This window comes from Talpa occidentalis, unplaced genomic scaffold (assembly GCF_014898055.3).
Source record: "Talpa occidentalis isolate TD23 unplaced genomic scaffold, MPIMG_talOcc4v2.1 talOcc4.7, whole genome shotgun sequence".
Taxonomy (NCBI): Eukaryota; Metazoa; Chordata; class Mammalia; order Eulipotyphla; family Talpidae; genus Talpa; species Talpa occidentalis.
This window is the reverse complement of record NW_023605083.1, coordinates 54,964,177-54,975,191: the sequence shown is the minus strand read 5'-3', so window position 1 is coordinate 54,975,191 and position 11,015 is coordinate 54,964,177. Positions and strand designations below refer to the sequence as shown.

The window sequence follows — 11,015 nt, the reverse complement described above, 5'->3', positions numbered from 1 at the left end:
ACTTCTAGTTCATTAGCCCAAGTGTAAACCTATCTTCTGTGGTTTATCATCACTGAATATGCCCCCTTGTTTCAGTCGCAGAAGAAGCACCCAAGAGTGAACTTCAAGAGGAGTCTTGCCTACAATGATGCTCTGCCTAAAGTTTTATTCCAACCCCCCCACCCCACCAAAAAAAAAAAAGTGAACTATTATACAAATCTGACAGTAAATTTCAAGAGCTATAAAATGTTCATAGCCTCTGACCAAGTAATCCCTCTCTTGGGAATTTATCTGAAGGAAAAATTCAACAGAATAAGACTGTAGGCATGGAAACATTTTGGGTAGCAGCATCTATTTTAAAAAACTGGAAAAAGATAAAGAGTGGAAGAATAGGGTGAAAAGTGGTATGTCTATGTAATAAAAAGGTCTGAGGACATCAAAAAGGACAAATATGAAGAATATGAAGCAACATGGAGAAACACAACACATCAGTTAAAGAGTGGAACATAAAACGGTATATAAACTGTGATTATTTCTATGCAAAAAATAATTCTGCAAATAGAGAAGGATGAAAGGAAATAGAAAAGAGAAAATATTTATGAGATGGTCAGATAACTCTTTTCCTTTCTTTTAGACTTTCCAGGTAAGTGCCGTTGTGTAATAAACAACATTAAAAAAAGAACAAACTGAGCTTTAGTCTTTGTGAAGCCCTCTAGTAGCTATAACATGATCAGGCAGTCATCTTGCTGATAGTAAATTCTGTTAATACTGAGATATATCAAATTAGGTTCATAACCTGGGGAGAGAAGCTTTTCTCAGAATAAAACGCCAATCCATTTATTTAAGCTTTCCCTTCCTCTCAGTCTTGCATTATATACAAGATCCCATATTCATTATCAGGATAAAGAAACTGAGCAATGTGTTGGCTGGATTTCGGGAGGGGGTTGATTATGGAGCTTTGTAACAGACTTTCTCATGGCCAAACTCGGAGTTTTCCCTGATCTCCAACCAGTTGTGACTGCTCAATAACTATGGCAACCATTATTTATTCAGTGAATTCAAGTGGAGATCGATACCTCCTGCCAGCTGGATCAACCCTAGGCCTGGAATTCCTTGAGGAATTCAGAGACACTCCTGTTAGAAGCCAAAGGCACCTTCTTTGTTGTTTCAAACAGCTACTGGATTTGTGGCTTCTTTACTTTTTCAAAAGAGCTGAGATAAAATTCAGTCTCCATGCAAACTACTGTCAGCAGCCAGCAAGATTTTCAAATTGCTAGGGAGTCACTAAGTGTCTGGGACCTTCCTAGCAATCTGAAATTCCTTAAAACCCAAATCACTGACATTTTAGTTTAAGGGACCCCCTATTCTCCTTGTAGCTTTGGTAAACATGGCTGAGAGCTGGTTTACAGAGAGTTGGTGAATTCTGAGGAAACTCAGACATTTGGATTTTCCCCTGCCTAGAAAATTATACATAGGAGAGTTTAAGCTAAGATCTTTGCCCACCATTAAGCAAAACAAGCTTCTCTGTATTTCTTGCGTTTTGATCATTTCTTATCCAACAGTTCAGTACTTTATCTCAGGCATTATATATTTGAAACTTTAAAATATAATTTATAGAAATGGTTAATGGATTTATGCCTCATAATCATAGTTTATATGAATTGGAAAGGATTTGAGTCATTTCATTCAAACTCCAACCTAAAGCAAAATTCCTACCACAAGACACCACAAATAAGAGTGTATCTGGCACCAGCTGGACTAGGAGTCCACCATTTCACCCTGATAATAAAAAACATTTTTTAATAGGACTTTATATACAGCTCCTTTACTTAAAGTATTTTATTGCACTCTCACAACAACTTTTAGAATTAGGTAGAACATCCATGATCTTTATTTAATAGATAAGAAATTTAAACGTGACTTGCACATGGTTAAAATGAGCAAGTGACTAATTTCTTTCTCTTCAAGTCCAGAGATTATTTCCCTTCTACCAGGCTGCCTTGAACATTATTAGAATGTTCTTCTTCCTGCTGAGATGAATCCAGCCTCCATGTAACTCCCTCCTACTTTCTGTGTACCTAATTAATTAATTGATTAATTACTTCTTACAACAAATATTTATGGAGTACCTATTCTGTGCCAGACAATAGTATAGCTACTGGGTTAGAGCAGAGAACAAACCAGAAAGACAACAGATCACATTCCTAACCTGTGTGTGGTGTTAGTATTTAAAGACACTGTTGGATTCCTGTGCATATTAGCTGTCTGTGCCATAGACTTCTCTGCTGAGAGAAAGGAAGGCAAGGGGGTGGGGGGGAAGCAGGGGACTGGAAGGGAGGTGGGGGGAGAGGGAGGAGAGCATGAGGGGAAAGAAAGAGCTGGAGAGAGGGAGAAAGGGGGAGAAGAAAGAAAGAGGAGAAAGGGAGGGAGAGGGGAAGTGTGTGTGTGAAAGAGAGAGAGAGAGAGAGAGAGAGAGAGAGAGAGAGAGAGAGAGAGAGGTAGCTAGTGAAATAATATAGCTATTTAGGTCTGTGCTTGTATTTTTCTCCTCTTCATCTAGCTAAGGTCTACTCATCCTCTAGATTCAAATAGAATCTAGATCAAATATTTCTTCAAGGAAGCTTCCATTTTATTTATTTATTTATTTTAAATATTTATTTATTCATTTATACAAGCACTGGGTACAGTCAGAAGCGGGGGAGGGTGAGAGAATTCACCAGAGCCAGAGCAGGGAGCAGAACAGGCAGACTGACTGAGGACACTGCTGAGGGTAGCCGTGGGCATGGCAGGAGAGGTCTGTCGCGCTATGGCCAGGGATCGAACTGGCGCTGAGGAGGCTGTGGGCAGCCTCGCAGCCCAGTGCTCAACCATAGCGCCACTGGGGAGGCCCGGAAGCTTCCATTTTAACTTCCGGTCTAGACCACGTTCTCCTGTGACAGTCTGTTTTTTTTCTCCCCCTTTGGGTAGGATAGAACGTTTTAAATTAGGTACTTAACTATTGCCAGCCTCACCCTTTAAAATGTAAGCTCCATGGGGGTATGGACTGTAGTTGTTCACCACTGTATCTCTAGCACCAAGCCTAGTATGTAAAAGACACCCAATAAATATCTGTTAAATGAATAGGTAAATGGAGGAGCAAGCACCCATACAATACAATTAAATGAATACTAAATGTGTAGGTTGCTCAGAAAAAAAATGCGGTTATTAAGAAGCTAATAATAAAGAATTTTACAAACTAAAACCTACACATCAGAAGCTTTGGAACAGCTTTCCTGGGTATAAAACTCACCACTTAGCTGGGTGACTGCATCTGTTTTCACATTTGTAAAACAGAGCTAATTATGGTACCTCCTCATAGGCTGTTATGAGAAATAAATGAGTTAAGACATGTAAAGTACTTGAAACAATATCTAGGCTATAGTGAATACTTTATAAATTTTAGTATCATCAATGTCTAAAATTCAATTCCACTCACTCACTTGCTAACTAAACTTCCCCCTCAAATCAGTCACTTCTCTTGAGTTCACCTATTAGTGATATCACAATCCTCCCCATCACTCTTCTAATAATCTCTAACAATTCCTCTCCCCTCACCCATTATATTCAACCAGTTACAAGAACTTTGATTATTAGCTCCGTTATGTTCCTTGCATCTATCTCCTCCTCTCAAACTCACTGCTTCTGGACGGAATCTTCAAGTTCTATCACCTAGATTGTCTTAATAGCTTTGAATGGCCTCTGTGCCACCTATCTCTGCTGTAATCTAATCCAGGTACTTTCAAAACAGGTACTTACTAAATGACATTAAATAATGTCATTGTTTAATGGCACAGTGTCTGGCACTGGGTATTTAAAAATGGTAGCCATTACTAGTTTCAAGGGAGCTCTTGTCATTGCTATTCAAGTGTGGCTCCTGGACCAGCAGCTTCAACATCCCCTGGGGAATTGTTAGAAATGCAGCACCTCAGACTCTGCACCAGACCTACTTCATCACAATCTGCAATCTAATAAGATGCTCAGTGATTTGCATGCACAGGAAAGCTGGAAAAATTCTGCTCTAGTCAGTCTTGGTTCCATTAAGACTCTTGACCTAGTCTACACACAGTGTCTGCCTAGTCTCTGTAAATCTCCCTCTCTAAGGCAGGAGCTCACTCCCCACAGCTGCTTTTTCCAATTTCAAATCATTATATTAGAAAGCTTTTCTTATCTTGAGAAAAATATTGCCTTCCTACAGTTTGCAGTTCTGTCTCTTAGGCCCCTAAACGAAATGTTAAACGTTCTTCCTTATGGCAAAGAGCAGGGGACAAGGAAAGAGATGAAGATAGCCATCAAGAGCCCCTATAAGGAAAACCAGCTCCTCTTTCTGAGCAGGCCTCCAGGAACATGGTGACAATAATATGGTTCTAGTCAAAAGGGAAAAAGAGGGCTCCCGGGGAGAGATGTGTGCGTAACTCAACACCAACCAACAAACAGGATTTCCTGCCACGAGCTCTGCTCTACCTCTGGGAAGTCATTTCACTGTCACTTCTCATGTCATACATAACATCCTTCCCTGAGAAGCAGTCCCTGGGACACTGAGCCCAAACTGGTCAGGAAGCCACAAGTCAGCGGGCAGCCGGTGCTGAGGCAGTAACAGTGTGTTTCAGTCTGTCTTTGATTTTTAGAATCAGACTCTCTAAGGATAAGGGATTGTATGCCTGCCATATGGAAGATGCTCAATAAATACTATTAAATTAATCTGAATTGAAATAAGGTCAATTCTCAGCATTTCAGACCATATTTGCTAAAATACGAAGCGGTGGGTTAAAAATAATTCAGATTTTTTGATATTCACAATCAACCCATTGACTCAATCAATATTTGTTATGTGCCAGACACCTTTAAATGCTAAAACCATTATAAAGTTGAATAAAACTTTTTTTTTGCCCCTAAAAAAACTGCAGTTGGAGCAGACCTCTCTTGGCTCGCCTGCTGCTCCCCTCAGCAGTGTGTTTCAGTTGATCTGTTTGTTCTGTTCTCCACTCTGTCTCTGATGAATCCTCTCACCCCCCTGCACCTCTGGCCTGTACCCTAGTTCTTGTAAAAGAAACTGCATTTGGAAAAGAAAGACACAAATTATTTAATACAGTGTGTTTTCACAATTGTAGGGTTGTGTGAGATGCTTATGGATTCTTAGAGAGAACAGCCAGCTCTTCCTGCATGTGCGCAGAAAAATAACATTTGGGGTAATAATTATCTAGTGTCTTTGTCTCTGCAAAGTACATATTAGCTCCCTCAATTTTTACAGGAAACCTGCAAGTAGGCATCATTATCCCTATGAAAAAAATGAGAAAACTGAGATTCAGAGAGGGTAAGGAACTTGCCCAACATTGCACAGCTAGGAAAGAACAGGGCAAAACCTGCTCCTTAGCATTTCGATCTCTAGTCTTAGATCTCTAATCTTCCAACCCCATGATAACCCTCACCCCTTAAAAAAAAAAAGTCTTACAAATTGCCTTGCTCAGTTTACACTTAGTTTTCCTTGCAATGTAGCTGATGACTTTATCTGATACAAAAACCAGGTAACCAAGTAACCAGTTAGAGTGAACAGGGGAGCTCTGGGAAGACAGCTGGCGGAGGGTGTGGCAGGATCAGCCACCTGCCTAGCCCTGCCCTGTCACTCTTTCATTGCTTTCTGCCCTGGGTTCTGCCTTCCTTCCTTCTGAGCAGGGAAAAGAAATGCATGGGGAATTTTCTTTCAGTGGTGATTTGCAAAATAGCATTTGGGAGGACACTCAAAATTCCCTCCACCATCTGGTCCAAAACTGTCTTTCCAATCTTATTTCCTTTTTTATTATATGGAAAATGCATTTTACTGTGAGGGCAGGTCATAATGCTAGGCCAGCAGATAAATATCAGATAGAATCAATTTTTTTTCCCTGAAAATTCTTTAAATTTCTCAAAAGCTCAGGACACGCTCTCAGCTCGCACTACAAGAAGCAGAGAGACCATGATCTACAGTGGATTCATGTCTTCTCTCTCATGTTCACTCCAAGGTATACAGTCATTGACTATAATGGCCTACACTTTTAAATTTTTTCTCTCCTTTTCATTGAGATTAAATATGTTATTAAACACACAAACAATGCAATGCCACTGAACTTGCATTTCCCCAAACAGCACGTGCTGAGGTGTTCCACTCCCATATTCTTGCTATGCTGTTTCCTTGATCCAGAATGTCCTTCCTCTACATCTTCCCATGTCCAGATGCTACCTCCTTGGAAAGGCTCTCATGGCTAGTGCCTCTATCTTCTTTCACACCCCAAATGTTAGCAGTAATTTGGACTTACCCCTTCAATGAATTTGTCCTTTTTAAGGACGAACACCATACTAACACCTCACAGGGACTGCATTATGTCATAACCATATACAACTTCCTAGTCGACCATACACTTTCTGATGACAGAATTCATGCACTTTGTAGCCCTAGAGACTGACACCATGCCTGGCATATAGTAGAACTCTTGGTGTTTATTCAATGAGTGGATATTTATAAAATGGTAATTCAGACTAACTTTCTGGTTGCAGGGGGAGGGTGCTTCCCATTTATTAAACAGAACGAACTGCGGTTAGATATCACCTCACTATTGTCCCATCAGGAGCAAAGCATTTCTGTTACTCCTATGTCAGGGTGTAGCACTGGTCTAAAGGCATGGTTAGGCCTTTAGACGAACTGGAGACCTAAAAACACTTGACTATCACAAGTGTGGGGAACTCCCTTTTACTGTAGGAAAGGAGAATGATCTGAAAGAAACCATTTCCTGCCCCACCTCACCACCTAGTTTTCACAAAGAGTTGGAGGAAGAACAAAAAATTAGAAAATAAAAAAGTCATGTTTGTACAAACTCCCAATACTATCCACATTCTTAAGAATCTTCCTGGAAATGAGGCTAGTGAAACTTCTAAGACGCCATTTCTTTTTCATAAATTCTCGGTGTTTGGGGGCAGACAATTTAAGCAGGAATTTTCTAATGCCAATAGCCCAACACAATCACCTTCCCACAGTCACCTTGTAAGATCAGCGGAGATAACTTAGAAGTTGAGATTCCACAGGAGCCCATACTCAAACAAAAATGAACATTCACAACAACGAGCACTGCTGGTTCGAGGCATTGCTTTTTCTGCCATTGCCTGATGCTTTCACATATTTCACCCCTCTCCCAGCTAGCAAATTACGAAGGGAGTACTGTGAGGTCCAGAAATGAGAGAGAGGGGCTTATTTTTCTTGCGGTTATGGCTATAACAAGCGTTTGGCACAGGCTGACAGGGACTGAGGGCAAGAACTGGAGCTACCATGTGGTGGATTCTCAGTGACTGTAAGTGCAGCTCGATGCCTTTACTGTCACCGTCCCCGTGGAGCCTCTCTCTCAAGCATCCAAGGAGATAATCTCCAGATGTACTACTTCCACAGCTACCATCTGTTTGCTTTGTCACTGAGTCTGACTACCTAGATTTCCCAGGGGAAAGGGGCATCATGCACCTAATTTTTGGGAGTCCCTGTCACTATTCCTCTAGGATGGAATGTGGTGGACTGAATGCCCATTCTAAATTCAGTTTGGCTACACCGCAAACCTAATTTTCTGCAATCCTCACTGCCACCTCATGGACCAGATGTTCCTAGCCTCAGTTTACAGATAAGGGAACTGAGCTTCAGAGAAATGAAATGCATATCTCAGTAGTGCGTATTTATTCTGTGTAGGCCCTAGATTAAAACTGGGGGGTTCTGGATTCCGAAGTCCATGCTATTTCTGCTACACCAACCTGCCTCCTTCCAAGCAAGTCTCCACATAAATGGACAGCGGGCTGCACAGCTGGGCCCAAAGAACACACAGCTACCTGGAGGCTGAGTCAGGTCTGGCATCACCGTCTCCTAATTTCTATTCTGTATTCTTGGCACACTCCCAGCAGTCTGGGACTGCCTGGCACTCATGTCCTGTTTCATTGTTGTTTATTAGTTTCTACTTAAAGAGTAAAACAAATCAAAGATGTGGGCCTTAGGTGTCCTCCTTTTAAACTATAACTCTTACACCTGGACTGATCTTTTCCCTCTTGACCTCTTTCCTGCTCTAATTTATACTCACAACCAGCAAGTCTGGCGGTGATACCTGTGGTCAAAACTTACTGTCGATACAATTACTCTCAAGATAAACTCCAACCTCCTCACGGAGGTGTGAAATGTTCTTCATTTCCTGCCCCACCTTCGCCTACCTAGCAGTCTTCTTTCCCATCACTATTATTTTAATTGTTTCCTCCCTGAAGTGTATGACAGTCACATTTTCAATGGCTTTAGCAAATTTTCATTTATGCTTAGACTTCTTACTCCCTTCACTTTAGCCTGAAGACATCCCATGCTTTTATCCAGGACTAGCTCCTGTTACTTTGAGCTCACCCCTCATGCCTGGTCTCTGTGCCCTTGTGCTCACTCCCACAACTCCCCACGGCATTCAGCACCTGCCCCACATGTATTAGTTTGCACATTTCTGCCCCTCCAGAGGTGTGTGTTATCTCTGAAAACCCACTGCCATGCAGAGGCAGAAGCTGAGATGAGCAACCACTCGTTGATTAGCTAGATTTAATGCTCCTTTCCACAGGGAGGTGGCAATGTGCTGGTTTTATTTACCAAAAGCCAAGACTGCCTCTAGGTTTTCTTTCCTGTCTTTAATTAACAAAACTCCATACTTGCTAGTTTTGTTTTGTTTTTGTTTTTGTTTTTAAATGCAGGTTCTGACTCAGTGGGTATGGAGTGCATTTCTCTCTTTTTTTTTTTAAAGATTTATTTATTTATGCATACGAGAACTGGGGTGCAGGCCAGAGATACAGTGGGGGGAGGGGTAAGAGGATTCACCAAAGACAGAGTGGGGAGCAGAACAGGCAGATCTACTGAAATAAAATGCTGAGGGGAGCAGGGGGCGAGACAGGAGAGGAGAGGTCTGCTGCACCATGTGGGTCACCTCCCTGGCCGGGGATCGAACTCATGCTGCAGTGACTATGGATAGCTTCATAGTGCTGCGTCTTAACCCCTTGCACCACCAGGGAGGGCCCATACTTCCTAGTTTTGAATGTTTAACTGTCCTAGGAAGAGCTGAATGGTTTAGAAATTGAGCTGAAAATTTCTGGAGTGCTATGCTTGAGCCCTGAATGTACTTATATTCCTCAGGTGTTCCGGCATGCCTTTTGGAAAACCCTCTAAATCAAGCCCAGATTCTTGCAAACTGCCTGTATCTTTTGTGTTGTTAATTGTTCCTTGGAAGTGTCTGGAAGCCCCATCAGAAGAACTGGGTTTCTCATCCAGGACTAAAGACCAAAAACTGCTTGAAATACTGGAAGGGGTGGGGAGGGACAAGGGAGGGGAGGGGACAAGCTAGTTCCTACCATAGCACCTGCCACTTACTTTTCTTTGCCTTCATGTAAACCAGTAAAGGTTAAACAAGCTTAACCCTTTAAAGAACCCCCAAACATCTCCCTTTAGCTACTGGATGTCCTAAGAAGGTGTATACAAACAATACACATTTCTGATGCATTAGTAAGAAGGGCCCATCTGAGCCAAAGGATGCATTTTCTCTGCTGTGAAACTCACCACTGCCTGAAAAGCATGTTTTCTATACTCAAGGGTATCAAATCTGAATGCTAGACCCCAGTCCAACAGCCTCGTCTGTGCTTGAGCCTGATGAAAAGGATGGGAGGTGAGCCCCACATCTGCTACCCTCTTCTGGAACCACCACCTCTTGTCACTGCCTCACCAGGCCTTAGTCTGGGAAGGACAAGATCAAACAGGAAACTCTGAAAGGGTGAAGGGGCTAAGGGAGCTGGGCTCAAAGGCAGCCACAGGGGATGGTATTCTTTCTTACCCGACATGCCTTTGTCTTTTTCTTTCTCTCTCATTCTGCCTTGGGATCCTTTTTCTCCCAAAAGATAGAAAGGGAGAGACATCTAAGGGGAGAAAGGCATACTGCTCCTGGCAATATTTTGTTTTATGCTCTTGGTTCTTAATTGAAATTTGTTGAGTCAAACCCCTTTTTCTTTTTATAAATATCCATTTTCCTCAGTTTGCCAATCAAAGTTGTGAAGTAAAGGTGCACTTTTCTATGCATGCCATTCTTTGACTTTACTTTGGCTCACTAGCCAAGGACTGGAGAGAGGGGGAGGACTCATTCCTCTGCCTCACAAGAACAGGCTGGATAAGGTAATCTTTTGTCAATCCCCCCTATAAAAATAACCTTGAAGCAGCTATTCTAAATGTCATCAGAGGACCTATGGAAATTTAGATTTTTATATATTGGTTCTGCTAACAGTGATAACTCAATAGGCTCAGAACATGACTCATTGCAGATGTATATCTTTTTGTTTAAGCTAGGTTTTGTTTAACAGATTTCAGAAAAATGGCATTTTCCTAATCTGGGGTGTGTGACAGCCAAGGCCAGAATCCACCTTAACACAAGAAAGGAGAGAAAGGGAGCGCGGTCACTTTAGGTGACAGCAAGGTTTTGCTTACCTGTGATCATGCTCAGTGCTGACAGGCATGCTAAGGCTTGGATATCAAGGTTCAGGCTCTGCAAACTTAAGGAAAAGTCTTTAATGGAGTCGAGCCACTCTCCAAATCCACGAAGGCACTGAAGTCGATGCAGGACAAGTCCATTGCAGAACACAAACTTATCTTCAGCAGTGTTCGACCTGTAAGGCCAAGCCATGGAGGGCGGGGAGGAGAAACAAATCAAACAGGTTGGTCCAAGAGGGTAACCTCCTAACACCCAGAACCCCAGGCTGTCACGGGGCACCCTTCAGAACCCAGTGGGTGGCTGCGAAACCTGCCCAGACACCCTGTGTGTGTGCTCCTGCTCCACATCACCACACCACTTGTCTGAGCTGACTTCCTCAGTGATTATCAGCGTGGACTCTGCTCTCACTGCTCGAATCAGTTGCCCGGCTCTCCGTGCGTGCCGGGACAGTACAGGGCAGAGCAGGCACTCACAGACTGGGGAGTGGAGACCAGGGCACAC

At 42.4% G+C, this 11,015-nt stretch overlaps 1 protein-coding gene across 1 annotated transcript in view; it reads right to left on the bottom strand.

Moving 5' to 3' along the window:
- Positions 1-11,015, bottom strand: part of NR4A3 (nuclear receptor subfamily 4 group A member 3) — a 35,510-nt gene that overhangs the window by 5,165 nt on the left and 19,330 nt on the right. The window contains exon 6 of the mRNA XM_037494091.2: positions 10,511-10,689. Coding sequence (XP_037349988.1) covers positions 10,511-10,689 — 179 coding nt within the window. The remainder of the gene's footprint in view (positions 1-10,510; positions 10,690-11,015) is intronic.